Here is a 26772-nt window from a genome sequence, read left to right as displayed (position 1 = left end):
CTTTTTTTTGTTGCTGGGAAAGTATTTTTAGTGAAATGAGACTTAGCAACAATGGGCTTTTGTTTTCTTGGTAAATTATTTACGGATAAATGGTCTTTTGGTCCAATGGGACATTTTTAGGACTATTGGGGTTTCAGAATATTGGGCCGTAGGGACAATGGGCAGTTTCCGCCACGCTTTGGTGTGACCGGACCATTATTCTTTAGCATTTAGCCTGTGATTTCCACTTGTAGCGCAATGGCCACTGTTACATTGGTCTCACGTGAGTTGTATCAGAGAGCATCAATAATGTCAATTAAGTTGTTGTTTGCTGTTATTCTCTGCACTAAACGACCTGCCAATTAATTGGGGAGCCATGCCAGGTTATTATCTTGTGTTGTGTGCAGACACATTTGTTTACATTTGGATCACAGGTTGTGCATTTAAACATCCAATGGAATCTTTGTACCACACCCCTAGCTTAACCAAACATACAGCTTTACATATTAAATATTTTCTATGCAGCATTGATGTTTGTGACATTGTCATCTGCTGGCTGTACAAGATAGGTATGAAAATATACAAATAATCCAGAGGCACTAAAACAGTAATGTGCCTCTGCTGACACACAGGGCTGTAGTGGTGGCATATTTTATATTGCAGGGCACATTATAATATTTAAAAGATGAAACCTTTGACCCAGACAGACACAAACATTCTACGACCAGCTAAGGCTGTTATTGAGCAAGAGGTTACTCTGCACAAAGTGTGTAACCCTAACCCAAGATTTCACATTAATTATAGTACATGTATTGGTAACCTCCTATTAAAGCACCACTCAAACACACACATACACTCACACTGGTCCTGTCACTGTGTCTCCCTGAACATTCCCTCCACAGCTTGTGTTGCTGCCTTTTTGAAAGCGGCTCAGTAATCCTGGATCAGAGAGTACAAAGGGCCCCAGAGTGCTGGTGATGTAAGCACTGTGTCCACTGCTTACCCCACTACTGCTCTCCCACATGCTGCCTGCCTGGGGGGTGAGGTGGGACAGGGAGGAACATCCCTGTTGTGGAGGACTCTGAAGACTACAGACTGACACACAAGCGGTACTACGATACTGGCAGGCTAACGGCAGCCTGTCTGCTCTGTCTCAGGGGCCTGCTGCCGATGACCTGGGACACAGTGGGAAGGAGAAAGTGTTGACCACATCGCTGGAGAGGAATGTGGCTAAGCTGTGGGGAGTGGTGCATTGGCTCAGTGTGACCAGGAGAACAGACTGAGGGACTTGTTTCTGCCTTGATACTACACTTCTCGTGGAAGGCCACGTTGCCATAGGTGAGTATCACTGGGTAAACATTTACCTAGTTAACGCCTCTGACAGCATGTGATGTGAAATGGGTGGCAAACTGTTTGCAGTTATAACTTTGTATGACTGTGTATCTGCAAAGAACAGAAGTCTGTCAGTCGTCAGTCGTTGAATGTTTTGGCCTTCGCAGGCACTGTCGGCTGTGTCATTTGACTGTATGGAAATGTGAGCGCCTGGTTGTGTGTGTCTGTAAACATTTGGGTGTGCGCTCTCAAAGGTCTCCATGGACTTGCTGCAGGACTCCAGTCGCACCATGTGGGGTCTGAACGCCCGCTTGAATGGCTTCCTGGAGCAGGTGAACAGGCTGCAGGAGGCCAACCAGCAGCTGGAGGCTCAGATTGCTGGCTGGGGCGTCAGGAGCACGTCACGCTCTCGGGACTGGACCCAGCAGGAACAGACTGTCAAGGAGCTCCGTGCCCAGGTCAAACTCTGTCTGTTTGTAGAGATGCTTAGCTCTCATTGAGGATCATTTAAAATCACTTGGGCCGTTAAAAAGTGTTGGAAAATGTCCCTGCTGTTTGCCAGACAAAGATATGACAGTGTTGCTACAGTGCTTTTACCACTCAGGCTTAATGATTACTCTCACATTATGCTCCATAACATCTGCTCAAGGCCATATTGGCTCGCAGACAACAGTAGCAGGTATAATCATACAGCAAACACTGCAGTCAAAACAGAGACACAGTGACTGCAGGCAACATCATGTGATCAGCCTCAAGTACATGTTCACTTAAAGACTGGGTAAAAAGGCTTAAGGGTACTGGTGCAACCCTGGTTTGAAGACAGAGCCTGGCGCTTTCATTTTGTAACACTTGCTTTGATTAAAACCACCATGTAACAGCTAGAGATGGGAATTGAAAAGATTTTATTCATTTGATACCAATGCTATTTTGGATTAGTAGTAGGCCTACACAGGTGTTTAGCGTCTGACTCGAAAGAAAGAACATTTGTACAGCACTCTTTTTCATTTAGGTTTTCTTTATCAAAGAATAAATCTGCTAAGCCTTCCTGCCTGTCATTAATGTTATTATAACATAGGATAATAACCCTCGGTAACGCAGGTCTTGCTGCTGTAATTTCATTCATCTCACAAACTAATTGTTCACATGAGAGATATATGTTGCACTGTACAGGCCTGAAACAGCACTGCTGTCATCTTACTATGTGAAATAAGGCCGCGCATTGAACCGTTCCTTTCCCTTCGCCATGACTTCTTCTTGCTGCAAGTTTCCAAAAGCGTAGACGCATAGTTTGACGTTCTTGTTTTCAATGTGCAACTTTCAGATTCTTTTTCCCGCTATTGTTAAAAGGAATTGATAAACTCTGAGCCATACATATTACCGATTGTAAAAACAACTCTTTAACACTCATAAAGTTGTTGATGGAACGTGATAGAAGGGCTGACATGGGTTGGAGGCTATAAAAGTTATAAATAGTTGTGGATTATTGAGAACTTCGATGTACTTACTCCAGCTGGTTAGGAGAATCAGCGACCTCTTCTTTATATATACTGGAAACTCATTTGTCATTAAGCTAAAAAAAGACATTGTGTTGACACTGTTTTGAACCAAAAGCAAGGAATGATTATGTGTAATGTTTAAAAATGATTCAAATACTGTAGATCAGCACATTGAATGATCTGTAATCCATAAGAGACCAAAATGTGAGTGTATACAATATACAGTAGGTCCATGAAGTGAGAGGTAACTCCACATCAAACAAAGCAGACATGTGTGTCATTATGCCTGAGCAAGAGCCAGAGACTCTGTCTATCACACGCAGGAAGAATGTGGAACTTGTCTCTGAAGGCCATAGTACTAACTCTAACTAGTATGGTGAGACATGATCCGCACATGATCCGACCTGATACTTTGTAACTGCTCTCGGCTGGTAACGTCACTTTCCGTATGATTAAGTGTCACTGACAGACATTAATCAATTTGTTGATGTGTTGCATACTGCGTCACCCAGCTCGTCTTCAAAGTCTGGCTGATGTTCCTGTGACTATGACAGCCAGCAGAGCAATTAGCTAGTTCCATTGTTCACTGATCCAGAGAAAGCTCTGACGTTAATGCAGAGGATTACTTTGCTATTGCTCCTGTGAAGAACTGCTTTGTATTATCTTATTGACAGCTCAGACATTAAGTAGAGGTCTTGTCAGTGTACCGATTCGCTCATCTTACTAGGGCTCACTAATATAACTACATATTGTATGTTTATGGTATAAATGTTGTGGAATATTCCATGTTATCTTTGGCTTCCCTTCAACATGGGTGTGTCTTGTTCTCAAATTGTTGCACTTATAAGAAAACAAAGGGAAATAAGGGTGTGTTTGTGTGTGTGAAATAGGGTCAAGAAACCTTTTCATACTTAGATGATGTACTTTATATACTGAATACTTTATTCAGAGAGCCTTTTAGCCTTAAAAAAGAAATTGGAAATAATTGGACATTTTTACACAGGCCTCTGTACAACAATATGTATACAGTATGTATACAGTATGTATACAGTATGTACATGAGATGAACACTATACACAACACTGATTTATATTTAAATATACTTGTTACATTCTCAACTTCAGTTTCCCCAACAATTAAAAAATCATTTGTATTGTAACAGCTACTCACTATGACTTATATCTGATTATTATTTCAATTTTGAGCACTACATCTGAACACTTTGAGAGAATACAAATATTATGTATTGTTGATTTTTTTTTTTTTTATACTGTGATCTCAACTGGATTGATTTTAATACAAAAGTTGCATCTTGTGCAACACCTTTAAATCATCATAGCTTTTTAGTGAACGGATGAATCTAGCGAGACTCCTCCCCTACCCCTGTCATCAAAGACAAACAGATGTGCTGAAGTTTAATAAAGGAGTAATTCATAATAAAAAAGGAAACCAAAATGAATTAATAAGATTGAACAAGTTTGTTTTGTGGGTAGCTGGTGACACACAATATCTTAGTGGGGCTGTATGGGGAACTGTGCAGTAGATGGTCAGAACGCCCCCAGTTTGGAGAAACAGACAGGAGAACCTGAACACAAGCTGAGCAATGTTCTGCTGTGGACGGGCAGCAGCTAAACTTATATTATCCACCTAAAAAAACAAAACAATATCAGTTTAATTGTTCACTATATTTAGAATATTTTCACAACTTTACCTTGCTGTCAGACAGCTCTTTCTGACGGGGAACTGAAGCCTTTATCTCTGCTCTCTTCAAAGACACCAGACTCCATTGACAAAAACAGTCATTTTACCTCTCAGAAGACGGGAGTTGCTGGTTTCCTACTGCTTCCATCAGTTAGTTTGTTTGTGTCATTGTGTGACAATCTATGCAGCGGTAGACCAGCAACTCCCGTGTTCTGTGCGGTTCAAATTACTTTTTTTCAAATGAAGGGGCTGTCTGACAGCAAAGTAAAGTTGTGAAAATATTCAAAATAAAGCATACACTCAAACTGATTTGTTTAGGTGGGCCTTTCTTTTAGGTTGCTAAAATAAGTTTTGCTGCTGCCCCCGTCCACAGCAGAACATTGCTTTTACTTCCTGTCTGTTTGTCCAAACTGCATCTCCTGCAGGTAACACACTGATTATAGATACATACATACAACCCCACTTTAAAACATCCAAACTATCTCTTTAAAGAAAAAAGGATTTACTTCACTGCCAAAATATGAAGTAATATATTTGAAATATTTCAATGTTGTTTTTGGTTCTGGACAAATTTGGCTTTCCACTTTCCAAAATGACTCAAATGACATATTGCAGGAAAACTGTGATTCCCCTTGAAGCTAATGAGCCAATATTAGGTCAGTTTTAGTCCTCATGACATAAAGTGTGAAGTTTTTATCAGTCTTACTGTGATTACATGTGAAAGATTGAATCAACAGGAAATGAACATATGTACTGAATTGTTTGTCAATATATGTACAACAGAGACGGTCTAATTGCAAACTTAATCAAAGTGCAGTATCTGCATGTACACATGTAGGACATACAGTTCACTATTCAAAGCCAATCAACGTCTTTCACTTCTCTGGTTTAGTAGACCTCACCCAAATGCCTCAGCCCAGACCAATTCTTCAACTGTAGAATTATATATCGTTTTTACACTTTCCTTGATCTAATCTTACATTATTGTTTTTTTTGTGTTTTTTTGTCAGGTTGGTAACCTACTGATGGAAAATGCCCAGCTGGCATTACAGTCTGACAGCATGAAGTCCAGAGCAGCTGTTATCCAGGCCAGGTCAGCTGCATTTGGCTGTAGTTTTCCTGAAAGCTCTAACGCATCTCTCCCTCAATCGATACAGCCTGGGGCTTATTGATAGGTATCAGGCATGTGATCACATCCCATAAGCATGGTACACTCGGTCATACACATATCTCCAGTGATCAGGTACAGAGGATAAAAATACTGCTTTTTTGTTAAAAGGTAACATAGTAATCCATGCCAGGAGAAAATGTGGGATTATCATTACTGGCCCATAAAAGCATCACAACATACTAAGCATGGGTGTAGAAGAACTACCAACACTTCCTGTTTTCATCCTGCTGTTCTAGTCATCTGTTATCTAACTCAGGCCAGTTCCCGCTCCTGTGAGCCAACCTGCATACAAATCCAGGCCGGGTTTAGTGCTGCATCGGCACTTTCACTTATGTATTGATGCAGAGTGACACCGAGCCCCTCCACCAACATCAACACACACACACACACACACACACACACTATCCCTCTGCTGTGAGCCATTAACCCCAGAAGGACAGTGGTGACGCGCTTGAAATAAATACACCTGTTCTATTTATAGCTCCACCTGATGTGTCTCCTGACTGAAAGACTCTTTTTTACTTGTAGTTATGATTTCTGCAACACCGTCCTTTATGCTCTCAGCTCCTGGGCAAAGACATGCAAAAGGGCCAAACAACTCCCCAACATAGGATGCAAGACACACAGACTTTCAAGTTGTTTAGCTGCTTTGTGTTGTCATTTTGTGTTTCTTTGTGTTATTTTTGTATCTCTTTGTAGTCATTTTGACTCTTTGCACTCATTGTATGTCTCTAAGTGGTCGTTTTAACCGTTTCCATAGTCGTTGTGAGTCTCTTTCTGTCTCTTTACAGCTGTGTAGTTTTTTTGTTTCTCTTCCTTGTTGGTATTTGTCTCTTTAAATGCCATTTTGTAGGTGAAGGCCAGGTGGGCCCCTGACACTTTGGGCCCCTAGGCCTGTGACTAGTAGGCCCATTTAGTAATCCATCCATGCAGACTGTTGTGCACCAAAATGGGATCTTTCATCTAAAACCACAATCTTCAAGCCCTTAGTGGATACTCACTAAGTATTGTCAGACATCCCCTTTTAAATTAATCAAACTATTTGACTGAGGAATGTGTCACTATTTCTGGGAAATAAAAACTTGTTGCATTCAATTTGAATGAATAAATGTTCTCATTCCTCCCTGTGTTGATTTTATTTCATTGATGCATATCTATGGTTAAATGATTAACAATAAACACAGAATGAGACTCATTTAATAGCTGTGGCTGTTGACATCCCCTCATAGGTGTGAGACGGAGGACAGTAACACCAGGCGTCTGGAGCAACAGGTGGCTCTGCTCAGGGAGTCAAAGAGGAGGGCAGATCAGAGCAGCATGACACTGCAGGCAGACCTTCGCCACTCCATGACAGATCTGCAGGAGATGCACCGGGAGTTTGAGGTCACAAAATGTGCTGACATCTTCTCTGTAGCTCTGCCTGTTTCACTGTGCCTGCATGTCTTTCTTTCTGTTGTTTCCATCTGTACACACAGTCTCACACTAACACCTTCTTTTTTTCAATGTACCCTTTATTCACCCAAAGGATAAATACAAAATGTAACTTTACAATGACAGCCTGACATTTGAGACCATGTCTCTTCTTGACATTGGGAGAAAATAATAGTAAATATATTTAATGGCCCTCCTGGAATTGAAACCTTCGCTTGGTGGAGGATCGGTGTGGAAGTTGAGCGGTTGGACAGCATTGGATTTAGCATTGGCTCTGGAATCAATCTTCTGTTGGAGTTGTTCTCTCTTCTACGTAGGAGCCGTACAGAGAGCCACCCACAAGCCTAAATCAGTCTCTCCTTGTGGGAGAAAGTATAGAGAGGGCTTTGCCAACTTGGTACCACTGGGAGGTTTAAGCCCTAATGTCAGCCATGACTCAGAAACCTGGAGGACGGTGATTGGGAGTAATGGTCTCTCTTGTGGTGTGAGCTAGCAGTGGATTGGTCATAACGAACACTTTAGTGGAGGAGCAGTTTGGACAAAGGTTCAGGGACTGACGTTGTAGTTGTTCCATCAGAGGTAATAATGTTCTTCTCTCTGGTGATGAAATGTGCTAATGTTAACTAACCAGCAGATGGGAGTGAGTTGAATCAGATGATGGAGCTGCTGGACAGGCTATACTTTATGTTTAGTGCTAATTAGCTCAACTAAAATGGCGAGCGTTTTACCCGCTAAACATCAGTATGGCAGCATTGTCATGTTTAGCATGCTGACATTAGCATTTAGCTCAAAGCACCACTATGCTTAAAGGGACAGTTCAGCGCTAGAAGAAATACATATTTTCCCTGTTACCTGTGGTGCTATTTATCAATCTGGATTGTGTTGGTGTGAGGAGCAGAGTGTTGGAGATATCAGCAGTAGAGATGTCTGCTTTCTCTCTAATATAATGGAACTAGATGCTCTCGGCTTGTGAGGCTCAAAGCACCAAAAACATCCTTTGAAAAACTGAACAGCAAAGTCTCGTTCCAAAAGTCATGACTGAAGATAATCCAGACCGTGTTGTGAGCAGTTTAATGTAGGAACTATTTTCTTTCTACAGAACTACACACACCAACCGTATCACCGCAAGAGGCTCATGCTCACTTGTTGGCAGGTGTAGATCGATAGAAAGAAAACAGATCCTAATAAAACGGCTCACAATAAACTCTGGATTATTTTTCAGTAACCGAGTCACATGATGTGTAGCATGGCTGTTGTGTTGTAGCATTTATTTACAGAGGTAATCTCACGAGAGACCTGGTCTTGCTTTGTACGGTCCTTTTTGAAAATGCAATGTTATGTGATCAGCTGATTAACTGGAAGCTATTTTGTTTGCGTGTGTGTGCATTCGATTTGTGAGTGCTACGTTTCACAGCATCTAACGATTCCTCGTCCTTTTACTCTGACCTCATCCACCCCTCCTCTCTCCCCCTCTCCTACGTCCTTCTCTTCATTTTTTCATTCCTGCTGACTAATACTTCCCTCCCTCACTTCAAGTCTCTTTTCCTGCACACACACACACACACACACACACACACACACACACACACACACACATATGCACACAAGTAGGGCTCAATAACTGATGGTACCTTTTGCTCTTGCCTCTGCATTGCGTGGACTGTCTTACAGCTCTCTGCCCCCTCCACACACACACACACACATCACTCTTGTCTTCTCTTTCTCTTTCCATTCATTCACCTATTTATTCACAAACAACGTTCATCTCCCTCTTTGTCTTGTTTTTCTCACTCCTTACATCATTCACTCTCTTCTCAACCTTTCTCTGTCTTTCATTCTCCCTCCCTCCCTCTCTCTCCCTCCCCCTTTGTCTCCATCTGGTTGGCTGTTTGCAGGCAGCCCAGGCTCTGCAGCTGCAGCGGGCCGGCTCCTGCGATGTTCTGTTAGCGACGGCCACAGCAGCAGCAGCAGCAGCAGGAGGGCAGGAGGAGGATGGCACAGGAATGGAGCTCACCCAGCTCCTCAACCGAATCAGAGCGCAGTGTGACCAGGGCAGACTTCCCGGCCTGGGTGCCGAGTCAAATCCCCTCCCTGGCTTGGTTGCGCCCAGCCGCTCTGGAGCAGCAGCAGCATCCAGAACAAATGGAGGAGTTCTCATTGAGGTACGCATCATCTCCTGCTTCTTCCCTTTTATTTAATTTTTCTATGCCTCTCTCATGTTGTCCTGGCCCGCTGCAAGCCAGACACACCCTCAACACCAACTCCAGGCTTTCCCAGAAGCTGAGTGATGCTCGGCTGGAGTTAAATGTTAGCAGTGTTTCTTGACAGTGCTGAAAGGCTGCAGGCTAACGACTCACCATGCCTCTCTGCTTTTTGTGTACGTGTCATTTACCTTCTTGCAATACTATGTATGTTTTTACTTGATTGTCTTCTCACTCACTTCACTTTTTTGCTGTTACACACAATTACAGTATTGTGTTATGATCAGTTTCTGAGTGATGATCCCTGATCTTCACTAGATATTCATGAGCCTGAACATTCTGCTCTATCTTGCAGAAATCATTTATCTAGTAACAGCAGCATTTTTCATTTCAAAGGAGGAGCTTTGCCACTGTTGTTTAGCCTAACTGTCCTCCTTTTTGTTGTTCCTGAGAAAAGGGCAGTCTGGTGCATTTTATTGTCCCAGTGTTCCTGTGCCACAGCTAAATGACTTTGGTCTGACAGCGGCAGTAAAGTGCTCTGCTCGGGGCTGTGAGCTACCACAGTGCTTAAATAGAGCAGGTTTTATGAAATGCCGTTGTTTACATCAGACTTTCTCTGTCTGTTCCACTAAAGTAAACTTTGCATATAGCTTCAGTTGAAAGCCTGCATGATGTCAATAATTATATATTATATATGATATTTACATTTCGAGTTACATTATTTACAAAATGACATTATTTTGAGAACAAATGCTATACTGTGCACATAAACATGCAATCAGCTGGATATTATATATTGATATTAAGCAGACTTCGCTTCCTGGGAAGTGAAAAGTCAAAGCCCTGATACAGGCACCAAAACTACCAAAACTACATTACATCATCTTTATTTTCAGTGAGCCTGTTTTAGCCTAAAGGTGCACTGTGGAGTTTTTGTACACCAAAAACATTGTGTGTAAATCACATTGTGTGTAAATCACATTGTGTGTAAATCACATTGTGTGTAAATCACATTGTGTGTATCCTTGAATGTATTTCTTCCTCATGAAACATTTGCAGAGCTGTTTTTTCTTTCTTGTTTGCTCGCTTTGAGACGTCTTCCCTGAGCTCTTTCTCCCATCTTTCACATCCGTGCGCCTGGCCCATGGAGCAGGCGCACAAGCGTCTCCTTTCAGCTCGCCTGCGAGCCGCTCCGTTTCGGGCTCATTCACATGAACGGGAAGGAATATAAATCTGGATTCAGCTATTAGTGAATGTTCCAACTTTTAGGAACTCATCATTTAATAAGGGTTATAAAAGTACTCGGAAGTTGATCTACCTCAAAAAAAGTTTAATTCCATGGTTTGGCCACTTTGTCAAATTGGCCTCACAGCCCGGCGCTCCTCCTGGGGGCTTGATCCTGAAGCATGTGCACGATACAGACAAAAGAAGCGCCCACTCGTCAAAACACTGCTCTATAGCACAACTAGTGGTCAGAAACTCAATAGAGTACCTTTAAAGAGCCTACGAAATTATATTTCGTCAGTGTTATTGGCCTTGGTATATGATAGAGGTTGCATATCTATTGTGAAATGTGCCACATATATATTTTTAATATTGATGTATTCGTAATAAATCACGATCATAACAGCATAAAAATGACTTCCGCTAACAACAATCGATCACTGCGCCGAGAGCATCCACTTCGCCAATGTTCGGGCGATGACATCACAAGTAGAATACAGCCGGCGCAAGTAGAATACAGCCGGCGCAAGTAGAATACAGCCGCCGCCAGTGTTCATCTGCGTTACAGCCGCCGCCAGTGTTTGTCTGCGTTACAGCCGCCGCCAGTGTTCGTCTGCGTTACAGTCGGCGCTAGTGTTCGTCTGCGTTACAGCCACCGCCAGTGTTCGTCTGCGTTACAGTCGGCGCTAGTGTTCGTCTGCGTTACAGCCGCCGCTAGTGTTCGTCTGCGTTACAGCCGCCGCCAGTGTTCGTCTGCGTTACAGCCGCCGCTAGTGTTCGTCTGCGTTGAAGCGTCCAGCAAAGACTGCGGTCAATTATTACGAGAAAGAACGGACAACAATCGATCGTCAAGGATAATTGTGAAGCGATGTGTTGTATGGGGATGTGGGGCCGTCTCCAAATCTAGCTTTCTGTGGCCAAAAGATGATAAAATGTCGCGTTTATGGACAAGACAAGTGCGTCGATGAAACCGATGATTTGTGGGCAGCACTTTGAGAGATCGTGTTTCGAACAAACTATGCTCGCCAAGGAAATGAGATTCAAAAAGAATTTAAAACTGAACGCAGATGCTGTGCCTACAATACTGCCGAGAGCCCAGCCAGCACAAGCCAGCACGCCGACTCAAACACGTCCGCCGGTGCAGAGTCCTCCACCAAAGAGACGACGAAATGCATTTGCCAAAAGGGAGAGAGCGAAGGTAAGCCGTGTTACTTTATTTATTGTTTCAAGCATAAAGCCATAATCGGTCTAGGCCTACTGTATGTAACGAGTTTACCCCAGGCCCTAGCCGATATCTGTGTGTTATTGTTTGTAGTATTAATAACTTTAGCTAATTACACTTCATTAGCTTAATTAAGTATAGATTCAATGTTTATAACAGGCTTCCCCATTTTATTCTGTAGTTTGAGTAAAAGCTTGAGTCTATTTAACTTTTAACTATCACCCTATTATTACAGAGGTATTGAAACATTGGTGAATGAAGCCACTGACAAAACTGAGGATACCTGTATGATCAGCGACCATCTATTGGACATCCACACTGGGGAGGAAGCTGTGTGTACACCAGTAAGTATACAGACTGTAAGTCATCTGTACATTACAGTTGTAGTACCAGTAGACCTGCACATGACGTGTTAAACATACAATCACCACATGCATGTATATAATTCATATATTTGTTTAATTTGAGATCATTGCTCTCTCAATCAATTCAACCACATCTTTTATTATGAATGTTATTAGATATTTTCTTTACGCAGACATGTATAAACATGCAATACAATTTCAAGCTGGTTTGAAAGATTTATTAGTAAAGTTGTGTTTTGTACATTTCAGACATGTCAGAAAGAAATTGCTGTGCAGACGGATCCCCCTCCACGGACACACCACAAGTCCATGCAGGCGCAACCACGTGTCAGGTCAGCTGGACTGCAAGTTCCAATCCTGGTTGGTTGTTCCAAAGGTCAGCATCATAATATATTTAAGCAATAGCTGACGACAAGCCGTGGTATATGCTCATTATATCACAGTTAAGGGGCGTGGTTCGGCCCCCTTAACTGTGATATAATGACCATATATCACGGTCTGAAGTGAGCTATTGCTTTTATAAAACGGTTACCAAGTGTGGCAATATGAAAGAAAAATACACACTCCAATTTAAATAGTTTTTATTATTAAATAATGATGTTCAAAATAATCCCTCCGTTGCCTTCTGCACAAAACATAGTGCGAGGTGGTTGCTATGCAACAACACTAACAGCTAGCGCGGTGTTCTGTTCGTTTCGTTTTTTTTCCATTTGGTCTACCTGCTCTTCACGTAGCTCTGCATGTCATCTTTTAGGAGCTTTTTTCTCTGGAGATAGGCACTGATCAATCCACTCCTCCAGAGTAGAGAACATTGTACTATACTAAATGGACGGTCCCTTGTATTGGCGCACCCGGAACCAGATTGAACTGTAAACACGTCTGTGTTTCAGCCTGTATAGTACGTGTTTGATTATTGTCATTTCACGCTGATATTATTTATAATAAAAGCAACCGAACGAATGGAACTCTGTTCTTATTTACATAGTAAAGCTTTGTAAGTTTGTTTCTTAACGGACGTAATTTAACAGCTGTAACGGTGTAGCTTTTTCTCAGACGCGGAGGGATACTGACTTGTTGTGAAAAGTAACTACAATTCTACCCGTGATATACGCTCATTATATCACGGCTGAGAACCAATCAGATTGCTTGATTTGACATGTCCGTTTTATAAATATATATATATATACACACATATATACATACATACATACATACATACATACATACATACATACATACATACATACATACATACATACATATTATATATAATGCTTGATTATAAAACATCTTTTTTGCAGCGTATGTTACTGAACTCTTGACCGAGACTCAATGCTTTGTGTCAAGACGATGTTGATGAGGAACCTTTCGAAGTCCCAGATCCACTCGGCAGTCGGTGGAAGAACCAAACAAGAGGGATGCTGTTGTTCTGTATAGAAGCAGATTCAATCACTGAACTGACATTGTGTTTTGTTATTGACTCTAATAAAGTGCTGACACTTGAACGACGTGTAGTTGTCAGATGGAAACGTAGCACAGATCTTTGCCAGAGTGACCATTCGACTTCCCAAAAATACATCAAAGTTTCTGAGCTCTACACATTTGTGAACACAAGTAACTTCCTCATTACGTGGCTGATCACCTGCTTGTTGTCTGTCCCTCTTTGAATACCTGTGGTAGGCTGTCTGCAACACCCAAACATCCAGACACTTTGATTTGAATCCTGGGTGATCTGTTATGCAGGTTATGTTTGCACCATGTCCCTCATATTCATTCAATTCCTCCATGACATCCTTTTCTTGGCAGCAGCTTTTCAATTGCTTCCATAATTGTACAGTTTTCCCATGTACACCTAAATGTACAAAAGAAGAGTGGTAAGGACATGTACACAATATGCAATATCCAGAAAAAAGGCCAATATTAACGTCTTCTTAATTTCATACTATTTATATGCCTGTGTTTGACAACAGGCTCGTAAGCACTATAGGTGAGACGGTCAGTATACAGACTATACTTTATAAAACAGCGCTGTCCTCCGGTCTGTTTGTTAGCTAATAGCTAATGCTTTATATACAGCCTCGTAATATATGACGTTTGACATCAGACACAACGATAGAACCTCAACAGCAGAAACTTCGAGAAAGAATCAAGTTATCAAGCTTTACAGACGTCGATGTGTCCAAGTAGAGAAGTAATTTAATATTTAGGGATCGAGCAATTTGTGGACAACCAGTCGGGTTCATAGCAATTCAAGGAAACCAAGCTATCGACTCGCTAGCAAGCTATCGATAGCTTGCGATCACCGTCATCATCATCCACATGTTCGCTCCCGTCAGTGTCTCCATCTTGAATACTGTGTCTCCAGCTGCTCTGTTTCCACCACGTTAAACTCGCCCGCATGATCTAAATCCACGACACCGGCATCCTCTTCAATAAACTCCTCTTCTTGAAGGTGCAACGAGTGACGACTCACTGTCACTCGATTCTGTCGAAATATCCGAGCCAGAGTCTGACATCGCCACGTCTGCCGCTTCTGTCTTGCTGTCTGTGTATTCAACTGGTGGACTGTGTTCTACTTGTGACGTCAGAACACGGCGTCGGGTGTTTCCGGTAGCGGCAATGTAAACATCGGTGGTCGACATACTAAATCATGATTTATTAAATACTGCGATCATTGTGTCATAAATAACACATCATTTTACACCACAAATAGCATTTACTATCATCAGTAGAAATTCATGTTTATCATTTCGTAGGCCCTTTAAGTGTTCTCAGTTAGAATCTCTGTAATGATTTATTATAGAAACTTATATGTCGAGGCATCAGCCGTCCGTCAGACTCAGACCATTGAAGTCTGAAATATCACCTGAGATCACTTCTGGAAATTAATAGTTACATGAAGTACAATTATAATTACAGTAAACAAGCACTTTACTTAAGTACAATGTGAAGGTACTTTACTTTGTATTTATATTTGATGCTACTTCACACTTCTACTTTACTACAGTTTTTTACAGCTTTTAACTCCCTTGTTACTAAATGTATTGACAGCAATAGTTGTTAGTTTAGTAGGTAGGATCTTTCATACAAAACACATGATCAACAAATAATATATGATGCATTGTTATAGATGAAACCACCAAACATTAAGTAGCTCCAATTAGCTCTACCTCACCATTCTGCAAAATGAGTGCTTTAACTTTTGATACTTCAAGTACATTTTAATGCTAATACTTCAGTTTATTTGACTTAAGTAATGTTCTGAATGCAGAAATGTGACTATTTTTAGTAGTTTCAGTAAGTACCTCTTCCATCTCTGCCTGAGATGAACGATGGCCTTTGACATCTACCTTTATGTAAGAAAAGTAATCAGCCATCAGGACTGAAGAGCTGAGGTAGATCATCTCGGCCTAAATGTGCTTGTCATATAACTTTCCTATTCTTCTGTGAAACATAAAATGGGAATCATTAGAGTAATAAATTAAACAGAGAAAAACTTACATAACTTGAGTCATCTTCTTTTGTTTTTACTGTCACAACGTTGTCATAACTGTGCTGAGACAGCTTCACTGCGTTGGAGCGGGGTGAGGACAGAGGGTGTGAGCGCCTAACAGCTGTACAGTGCACACACAGCTTGTACAGCTGTGTTTACATGCAGGCCTGGGTGTCTGCTGCGCTGTCTGTTTACCTAAACTGAAACGCACACTAGCAACAGCACCACCTGTGGCTGCTTCTCCTCTCACTGTTTGACTAAGTGCTAAAGAGCTGTTACCCACAAGGTGCGTGCCTGTGTGTTAGGGGACTGATCGTGCTTCTCTCTCATCAGGTAGTTTCATTTATCTAGTACAGATATTAATTCCAAGAATCCACATATGGTCAGTTACTGCACTTCAACACATCCAGTACACATTTATTTGGGCTAGAAAAACGTTTTCTCCATATTATCACAAAAGGTTAAAGTTCACTGGCAGGGTTGTCACGATTCTCCCAATCTCTATAATCAGATTCTGCATATCTGTAGGCAACGGGACAAGATTTTGGTATCAAAAGCGCTCAGGTTTTCATTTGTAGTCGGGATAGTGTTGACCACTCATGTTTGAGCGGTACTGGTTGGATGCAGGTAAAAGGTTCCTGTGGAGAGAAAAGGGGTGGAACATGTTGGCTGAAATGCAATCTCAGAACCCATCGGCTATCATCTGAAGTGGATTTAGCTTTTTATAAGCTTAAAATTAGCTTGTTAACTAGCTACTTGTCAAACAATCCAGTCGTAGACGTCGTCTTTTAACTCCAACTCCAGTCTCTTGATCAAGTTGGGTTTCTCCAAATCCACGATTCGATTTGACTTCCAATAAACGTATTCTTTCAGTGCTGAAGGCTATGCCATTGTTAGACTATGAAGCATTGACTTGAATTAAACAGATTATTGTTTTTTTCCCTGATAACTGTCATTTACATTTTCAAAAGTTCTGTTGTTTCTGGGTCATCACCGGCAGTGGCCATGGTGTCTCAAAAAGTGCAGCTGTAGGCTGCCAGTAAGTTACTTGAAGTGGTGTTTTCTTTATCTTTGAAAGCACGCAAGTAGGCGGAGGTGGAAAAAATATTGGGAGAATTCGGATTCCTTTTGACCTCTGAAATCAATCATAGAAGTAAAAATTAGTGACAGTGTGAGTGGTTGTGTGTGTGTGTGTGTGTGTGTGTGTGTGTGTGTGTGTGTGTGTGTGTGTGTGTGTGTTTGGCTGCGATGGTGGCAGTGGTGGTGGTGTTGGGGTTCTTGTCCCTCATTAAATGTCTGATCCCTGTCAAATCACCCAGGAAGAGGCAGCGTGGGCGCAGGTGAGCCTCGGCGGCGCCGCCCTGAGGGAGGCCCGGGCCGAGCTAGTTGAGGCCAGGAGGCAGTGGCACTCCCTGCAGGTGGAGATTGAGACCCTACATGCCTTGGTAAGAAAACACAGATCATCACGTATCATCACAGCCAACTCCCCGACTACCACACAGATAACACTTCTTCAGTGGCAGCTCGCATGTGTTGATTTGGTAGAAATAATAAGATAATGGTAATGACAAGTTAAGAAGATAATATATATGTGTTCATATATTACTGTTTTACCCCTCTATGTACATGTTTATTTTTACTTAGCATTATTTACTACATTCTTGTTAACATTTAGTTTATTCATTTGCCATTACTGTCTTTATAGTCCTTTGCGTTATATTTCATTACTTTCTTTAACTTGCACTATTTTATGTGAGTTGCATTTTGTTTTACTTGTGTCATCTTATCTTATATATATATTTAATGAGCATTGTTCGAGGGGACCTGAGACTTAAGATATATGGTAATGTGGTATATGATAAATAAAGAACTTGAACTAGTATCGCAGAATATAGCACAAAACCAATTAATACAAATTACATGTATTTTACATTTCTCACAACCATTTTCCAAAAATTTACATAGGATGTTAACTTCCAACCATTCATCCCTCTTTGACTTTTTACTACCGTATGAAAATATGTATATAATAACATTGCAAATCTAGGACAGCAAATTTTCAGATGCCTTGATTTATTAATTAATTTATGTAGGACTGCAGTTGCAAACAGGTACTGGAAAATAGCTTGCAAAAATGTATATACAATGTGTAATCAGTTAAAGAAAAAAATGGATATAATGTGATTTAAAAGATGATAAGAAGACTTAAGAGTCTACAGCCGTGTTATGGCGCATTTCACACTGAATGGTCCGGCTCTACTCGGCTGAAGGGAGCCGAGCGGATACTAGAGAGTGGAGTTCAAACACTGCAAACCTCTGATTGGTCAGAGAGTATTGGCACAAGCGTGACATAAATAGCCAAGTTAGGATTGATATTGACTGCAATTTTTGTAAAATGTATGCTGAAGAAATGACGAAGTGCAGACGGTCCTCTGTTTGGTTGGTGATGAAAGGATTCAGTGAGCCATGCAGAGGCTATACCACACCAAGCTAACCAGCAGTGTTTACTGTTGTAACTATTACACTGTGTACAGTTACAACATTATTAGTTTCTACATGCTTGTTTAAATTCAAGGACAACTGTGTAGTCATTATCCTAATGGCTCCTTCTTGCTTCTTTCCAGGAGAAAGGCCTGGAGAGCTCCCTGCAGAACACCCAGCGGCTGTACTCAAGCCAGCTGCAGGACCTCTCCCAGGTGATCTCTGGGCTGGAGAGCGAGCTGGAGCAGGTGAGGTGTGGCCTGGCAACCCAGCGCCAGCGCCACAGCCAGCTGCTCAACACCAAGATGAGGCTAGAGCGAGAGATCGCCACCTACCGACGTCTGCTGGAGCGTGAAGAGGGCAGGTGAGGACATGGAGGCAGAAATGGAAACCTTAGAGAGGCAGGGATTCTTTGGTGAAATGGTTACTAGGAAAGTCATTTACACTTTGTAGTAGAACACTGGAGCAGCTTCATCTTCAAAAATTAGATAGTAGATAATGTACATAATTATATGGCAACGCCTGCTTTTAAAAAGCAGATCCTACACACAGACTTGTGCGTAGACAGAAACTTCTCCACTTAAGGAAAAAGTAAATAATAAATAATTTCTTACTCGTTCCTTTGTATAGCTGTCAAACGGAAAATTTCATGTGGTGGCATTTTAAGTCTTGTCAAAGCCTCCTATTGTGTTAGGGGTTAGCTGGAATCTATCTGTATAGAAACTGAGAAACCTCACCATTAATTGCAGGTTGAGACATACAGAGGCTGTATTGCCAAGCTAAATAGTGTCATGTCACAACCATGATTGGAAATTGACAAGAAATTCCAGTAATTTTATTAAAAGAAGCACACATGGTAAGTGAAGATGAAAAACTACCAACCAGTGATTGATGGCCTTTAAATGGAGCTCTGCCTGGAATCAGACAAAGTGATAGAGTCCAGACAGTCGAAGTGTCTTTGTGTGGGCTCATAACTTGTTCCCTGGCAGAGTCAAGCTGTTTTATTAGGGAATATTCCATTCTTTTGGCATTGCCTTTAATTATCGTAGACGTCTAACACACAGCTCCTTTGCAATTTAACACATTAGCTGCGTCAACCATGTGGTTGTGATTGTATAGTTTGAGGAAGGTATTTTGGCTTTCCTGATTTCATTAGACCGCAGACGCTTGTCATTGATGCAAGGAGAGACAGGACATGGCATCTGAAATGTGCTTTGTTTGTTCATATTTGAGAAGGGAGGAGACTGAGTGGGTATAAGTGGAGGCACAAAGGTCCGTGTGACAAAAAAAAGATCATCCTCATACAGTGAAAACAACTCTTTCTCACTGAAGCATCCGCACATAAAACATCAAAGGCTCAAAGGAGTTGGGTATGTTTGCAAATATCCAAATAAAAGGCACAAAAGATCAAACTAAAAGGTCAGCGTACAATACTTTTATATTATCATCTTTTAACCATCCAGAGTGTTGTTCAGGATGTGCAAAGAGAGGTCATATGTGGGAAGGAGAGAAGAATGATAAGGGGTGGATGAGGTCACTTTTTAAGTTATTATCATTGAGGTTAGCAATGAAGATAACTTCCATATAAAACAATACCCAGCACACTGCAACACACGAATGTGATGGTGTCAGTCCAGCATGTCTGGGTAACTGTGGCTATGTGTCTGCATCCATTAACCTCTGGCCTCTGTCACTAAGTCTTACATCTCTTCACCTGGTCTTCAAGCCCTTTCTAGCCTCCTGCGAAAACATCTTTTCCATCGAGAAAAGCCTTCAGTGCCGTTCTTTGCTCTTCTTTCAATGAAGTTATTGAAAGTTATCAGTTATATCTGAACTCTCCAGTTCAGATATAACTGATGCTATTGCAGCATCTACATCAGGGGTCACCAACCTTTATGATACTGAGAGCTGGTCTCAATCTATTTCAACATTTGAAAGTCAGAGGTATCACATCTCTGATATTTTTGTAAATATCTTTATTGACAGTTTTGTATGAATGAGCACATTTGTAGCATTTTGTTCAAAATCACACCAGTTATATTTTGTACAAAATATCACTTCTGTAAAAATTCTGTCACATCTTTAAATCATATCCTGTTTGTACAAACACTAACTTTGTAACATCAGAGAGTGGAGATGACTGGATTGGAACCTTACTTCTCGTCAGAACAGTGTTTTCAATAACATCATTGCACCTTTCAAGACCTCTCTGTCCGAAATGCTTTATTGTACTTTTATTTTAAATTGTGCAGCTCTAAATGAAGCTTCTGATGCTTTCTGTGACCTGTTCACCGGCCTTGTGAGAAGAGATGCTGCTGCCCAAAGCTGCCTTTAACTCTCGGCTTGTTCTGCCCGCAGTGCTGCAGGTAGTTAGTTAGTTAGTTAGTTAGTTAGTTAGTTAGCATGGTAGCTTCTGTGACACGTACCGAAGTGTCTCCACAATGTGCCACTTTGCCGTCGCCCCGCAAATGAAACATACACACTTTTTTTTCACTGTGTCATTGTGAAAATAGTTTGTTTTCTTTCGCTTTTCAGCCGTGTTTAGCGTAAACACCTAGCGCCCCATCGTAGCTGCTCCCGCTAGCTTGTCTCACCGAGAAGGGAAATGGAGATTTAGCTTGCGCGTGGAATTGAACTCTGACCCCAGACAGGATACAGAGTATACATAAAACATTTTAGTTTTTTAAATTCTATATTCAATATTGTCATTTTAAAATAAAGAATAATTCAAGTGTTATTGATAAATAAATAAAAACAGCACTGCGTTGGCTACCCCTGGTCTACGCTAACCTCTTTAGGAGCCGCCATTGTTGTTTTGAACATTTGTCTCTCTGTTCCGTCAAAAACATCTAAACCACCCCTGTAGCAGCCAGTAGATCCCCACAGGACACTGGTGGTTCTTACACAAACTACTGACCAGATGGATTTTCAAGCCCTTGACAAGACAATTCATGTTGTATGATTATTATAAATACTCTTGCTGATGGTTTTAGCACTAAGTTAAATATGAGGCACCAACTTCTGCCTTGTAATTCCAGTGATGCGTTGCAGACTTCCTATACGGACCGTCTGAAGTGGGGTTTGTGTGGTCCAGGATTCACAGCTGTAAAGGAGTGTGGTGATACATATAGCCAGGGAGACCGATTGTGTACTTCAGGATCAAGGCTGTAGTTCTTTGAGAACATACTGCTCAAATCTTTAAAGGAAATAACTATTGTCAGAGGCCAACAGTGGAGACAGCAATGGAGGCAGACACTCCACTGACAGACCGCCTCTGTTCGGGTGGTGTTTGCAGACACTCCCATCCTGCTGCAGGGATTGAATGAAGGGCTTTCGGTTTTGGGAAACAAGAGCTCCGTTGTGGCGTGCTGCAGCTCAAAAACCTGCTCCCTCAGTGGTTGGGTGAATTATCCTGATCTTGAAGCTCACCATAACTCAAGTTAAGGAACTTTGGGGATTTCTTTCTTGTCAAGAGTTACATGAGAAGTTCAATACCACTCTCCGATCTCTTCTAAATAGGAAGCTTTAGCCAGTGGGCCGTTCATTTTTAACTGTTTAGATTGGGAAAAGGTTGAAACAGCTTGCTGTAATTTTACAACTTTTTTTCTTCACACTTTGTTTTTTACGTATTAAATAAATATGATATAATGTGTCAACAAGCCAGGTTGGCTGGTTTTCTGTTTCCTGTTTGATCTTCTCATCAAACTCTCTGCAACTGTCACTTTAATAAAGACACACAGGCATGCATACAATCCACATGCCTTTTGGTTGTCATTACTCGGTCATCTGCCCTTCTGCCTGTAGGTACATGGGCAGCAATGAGCAGCCAATGGCTGTGCGGCCTTGGAGGTATTCCATGGAGGAGCCGAAGGAGAACGGCCTCGAGAACAGCTTCAGTGATCCTGCTCTTACTCCGGATGAACCCAAGTCTGAGCCCCTGCCTGAAATACCTTCACTCCTCCCATCAGACAGTGGGCTAAAGAAAAGCCGACTGCATAGACAGCAAAGCCTTGTGATTCTTACAGGTAAGTCACACACACACACACACACACACACACAGACACACACACACACAGACACACACAGACACACACAGACACACACTCACACACACACACACACACACACACACTTACTACAGTCATATCCTGTTATGATTTGTCAATAATTCTCCTAACAGAGCCAGATGAAGATACAGACATACCAATCTCCACTGTGAAGACTCAGGAGATTCAGGGCAATGTGCTGCGGGAGAGTGCCGAGGGTCACGGCACCATCGAGTAAGTATTGATCTTTTTGCTCCTCATTGACCTGTAGTCAGCACCTTTGGTTTAGTCTGACGTGTAGGCATTTACGAGTAGCAAGCACTAACAGCATGACTTTAGAGAGCACTTCTCTACATTACCCAGATAAACTACAACACAACATAGTTTCCTGCTTGCTTAATCTCCCGAAGCCTTCACACCTCTCAGGCTTTGACCCAGTGAGTTTTTTATTGACTCATTAGTTGATGATTACACAATCATCTGTGTCCTTCCCACCCCGGCGACCTCTGCTCCAGCACACAAGGCGTACAAGATGTACAAGCTCTCAATGGAATTAACATTCAATGTCGAACAAGTTATGAGGCATAAAACGTTTAGTTGGCTGCACAGGTTCCCATGAGTGATTCATCATAGCGCTACATGGGAACTTTCCTCTTTTAATGGCTTGTGTTTGATGTGGTGATGCAGGACTGGTGTGGAATCTTCAGGGCGTGGCACCAGTTATTGTTGGATGAGACATGGGAGGAATTCTTTAGTCATACTACAGGTGTTACCAGCCCCATGCATGCATCCAACAAGCGACACACACACACACACACACACACACACTCACACTCACACTCACACTCTAGCATGCATGATGTTCAAAGAAAGCTACACACATGACGTCAGTCTGCCAGAATATTTCCTTTGCCTGTGATCAACAGATCACAGTATAAGTCGCTCTGTCACTGGATTTATTCTTTACTGATATCAAGGGACTATGGTCGCCAGACCATTAAGTGATTTAAACCTGAAAGAATCCTTATCCCTATAATTTCTGTCAATGTGCACCCCCTTACTTGGTAGCTCTGCTCCATCTGTGTGTGTGTGTGTGTGTGTGTGTGTGTGTGTGTGTGTGTGTGTGTGTGTGTGTGTGTGTGTGTGTGTGTGTGTGTGTGTGTGTGTGTTGGGAAATACAGTCCGTGTAATTGCTGTTATACTTCATACAAGAGTGCTACACATTGTGTGTACCGCAATTAATGTTTTCAGTCCAGAACAGTGTTGTGATGTTTCCTGTTGTAGTGTAATAGACTTTTATTACTTTAAACTGCACTAATCCATTTGCTTACATTAAAAATGGAATAACTGTATAATGTGAAAAGGGAACTTCAGAGAACTGGACGGGCCCTCGGAGAGCGCAGACCTCTGACAAGGTCATGACCTCAACGTCTCACAATGTTATCCGCCCTGCTATTCGGATCTGAAATCCAAAATGTGATGTTCTTCTTTGGCCCATGCTAGACCCTCCCTACAAGTTTCATAAACATTGAGCCTGTAGTTTTTCTATAACCCTGCTGACAAACAGACAAACAAACAAACCAAGCAGAAAACATAACCTCCTTGGCGGAGGTAACAATTACCTAACTGCATCTCACCTAATGTTAAGCATAGCATTTGAGTGTCTAAGATCATTGTTTAGATTTTACAGCTCGTAAATATATTGTTTCTGCACTCGTCAGCCTTGTTTCGTAATGCAGTAGGCAGCTGTTCTCAGCAAAATATCCCTGTATGCTACCTGCCCAGCAGCAAAGCGAGTTAGCTAGCTGGTGAACACAGTTAGCATATTGGACCATCAGGTGACCAAAGGAATAGTAATGTTACTCTGTATCTGCTGATTGTGCACAATATCAACTTTATATGGTGACGATAATATGTCTATGATAAGATTACATCTTGTTGCACTGGCTGCAGGTGGCCTAACATGTTTATTAGTCTGTGAAGGCCCAAGATAACCAACATCTCTTACATTCATTTGAACTAAATCCCACATGGAGAATGTTGTGTTTTGGTACATTTATTTGACACCGTTGCGACTTTCCTTCTAAAAGCACAACAAATATATGGTACGGATGCTCAAACCTTCCCTTTTCAAAGACACAATTTGTCTGTTAGGTTACCCTGCTCATGTAGTGACACATATACAGAGCTGCTGTCTTCTGCAGAGGCAGGGTCTCATTTATCAGATGGACATTTTGAATTTAGTTTTGTTGAAGCGGCAAAGATCCCAGGTCCTGATCCTCAGTAAGTCTGTTCATGTTATTACATTGTTCAGTTATAGAGTCACATCTAAGGCAATGGAAGTGTTTTCCCTTGCTGCCTTGTAGTGTATCCTTCATGTTATACAGTACCATTCCACATGGAATTACATGACACACAATAATACTATACATAAATAAATATATATTAGACTTCCAGAAGTTGACATTCCACATTCAAATGAAAGAGAAATCATTTCTGCACCACGTACTATATTCTGAACACATAAGTATAATAGAGACCTAGAACATAAGAAAACATATTCAAGTATTTCTATTCTTAGTGTGCATGCATTGTCCAAATAATCTGATAACACTTAATGTTACGTTACATTTATCGTTTGTCATCATCACCTCTTATTTCTTCCAACCTCTTTCCTCCCAGGACAGAGAAGATTGACAAGGTGATAAAGCAGTGGGAGGGCTCTTTCTTCAGAGGGAATCCCAAGCTGCGGAAGAAGTCGGTGTCGCTGCGCTTCGACCTGCACATGGCTGCAGCAGACGAGGGCTGTGCCCAGACTAAACAGGACAGCCTCCCCGACGTGGAGGTGTGTCTGATCATGAAGAGATCTCGCAGCATCCCAACGATCACACAGTGACTCGCACTGGTTCGCCAGAGTCAACAGAGTACCACTGGTGAACAACAGCCGTGACCACTGGGATATTACCACCCATTGCCATCATGCTTAATATGTATTTCAAATTACAACATTCAGTGAACTTTGCATCACAGCTGAGGATTGAAACTGAGAGTTCTCTCATCAAATCTTGACTTTGGCAGGATAAGCATCATGCACCGGGCTCTTGTGCTGATCTAATGGGGCCATTTGTATAGTGTCAGAAAGCCACATCAAATATATCAGACCGACATTCATTACCTTACAGAGGATAACAATTTAATATACAAACATATTTCTTCATCATCATTCTAGATGGAGAAAAAGTGTCTCTCAATATTGTCACTGTTTCAGTATATGATATGAGTATATGTATACTGTACAAAAGAGATTATATCACCATATGACTGGTCAACTACAACATTTAATTATATTTCACTCTTGCTACAGACATGTGGAGTCACAGATAACTATGAGCTGCTGTGAACTAAAGGGGGATTTATTATTTATTTTTTCTTTAACGGACTGAAATTTATTAGGGGAAGGGGTGCAGAAAAGGGGAGGATAATGTTTTATATTTTAATAATGAATATTAGCACTTAATTTCGCTTTTCGCTTAAAATCGCTTTATTCTACATATCCAGGTAAATATACATATATATATATATATATATATATATATTATTATTATTATTATTATTATTATATATGTGGTAAATGTGCCATATAAACTGGCAGTGACAGATTTTGGTTGAAAAATAAAGAATGGCTTGAATATTCAATAAACATAACACATTATTGTGTTATGTTTATCGTATGTTTGCACACAATCTCTAATTGTTTCTGCACTTTTAGCTATAAATGGCTAAATTAATTGTAACAATTCAGTAGAGCTATATTACTTCAAGCTTGTGTGGGGAGGGTGTTGCAATTTGTCTCTTAGTCAAGGGGAGGGTCCAATAAAAATATGAATAATGCTGAAGAAGGCCATTCTTTTTAGTGAAGTAAAAATGTTCAGCCCCCCTTCCCACCATAATAGTTTCCCTACTGTCCCTGAATGCTTGCACTGCAGACACACACAGCACTTAGAGGAGCGTCAGAACTGAGACAGATCCTGTGATACTTTGAGGGTCTTTTGTCATTGCAGTTCATTCTCTTTGTGGAGAAATATTAGCTACATTTTACAATGCATTGTCATAAATAATAACACTGCTCACTGTGATCCTAACAGCAGTGAGCACTCGACGTGTCTCAGAGAATTTAAGTTCCCTGTCTTAACCAGAGGAGGGCAGTATTTGTAAATAGTTAACGCTGCAGTGTATCTTCAATGCTTCACTCGGGTTGTGTAACACAAGCTATCTGTTACATTAAGAGTTGTTATGCTGAATTTTGAGTTGGCACCAAAGATATTAAAAATAAGAAAAGGACCATTGTGAATTGCATTTATGTGCCTCAGAATATATTGAGAATATTTAAAGATATTATCTATGCAGTTGTGTGCTTGATTTTGCTTTGCTTCACGAAGCACACTTCAGAATGAAGGATAATGCTTTTATCTAACAATTTATCATTTCAAATAAATTAAACAATGAATGTGAGCAGATTGTCGTGTTTTCTGTCAAATGTTTATCATCATAATCTTAGTTTCATTTACTAGAAGACACGAAGGGATGAACCACACTGTCTTCCTTTGTGTTCACTGACAGGCTTTGATGA

The 26772-nt window shown here is 41.3% G+C and overlaps 1 protein-coding gene across 1 annotated transcript; it reads left to right on the top strand.

Moving 5' to 3' along the window:
* Positions 1-1571: 1571 nt before the first annotated feature.
* Positions 1572-26654, top strand: krt222 (keratin 222). The gene is made up of 9 exons (XM_029443190.1): positions 1572-1769; positions 5519-5601; positions 6909-7062; positions 9006-9272; positions 16935-17060; positions 18240-18460; positions 21901-22121; positions 22277-22376; positions 24825-26654. Exons 1-9 carry the CDS (start codon positions 1572-1574, stop codon positions 25036-25038), a joined length of 1584 nt encoding a protein of 527 aa, XP_029299050.1. The 3' UTR covers positions 25039-26654.
* The last annotated feature ends 118 nt before the right edge of the window (positions 26655-26772 follow it).

Source organism: Cottoperca gobio, chromosome 1 (genome assembly GCF_900634415.1).
Source record: "Cottoperca gobio chromosome 1, fCotGob3.1, whole genome shotgun sequence".
In the NCBI taxonomy this organism is placed as follows: Eukaryota; Metazoa; Chordata; class Actinopteri; order Perciformes; family Bovichtidae; genus Cottoperca; species Cottoperca gobio.
Note: the sequence above shows the minus strand (reverse complement) of the source record. Positions and strands in the feature narration are given on the sequence as shown.

What these genes read in the sequence shown, in the direction of transcription:
- krt222 (XM_029443190.1), top strand. Translation starts at nt 1,572, where the DNA reads ATGGACTTGCTGCAGGACTCCAGTCGCACCATGTGGGGTCTGAACGCC. An exon ending in AGATGCACCGGGAGTTTGAG is followed by an intron (nt 7,063 to 9,005) that starts GTCACAAAATGT and finishes GGCTGTTTGCAG; the next exon opens with GCAGCCCAGGCTCTGCAGCT. An exon ending in ATGGAGGAGTTCTCATTGAG is followed by an intron (nt 9,273 to 16,934) that starts GTACGCATCATC and finishes CAAATCACCCAG; the next exon opens with GAAGAGGCAGCGTGGGCGCA.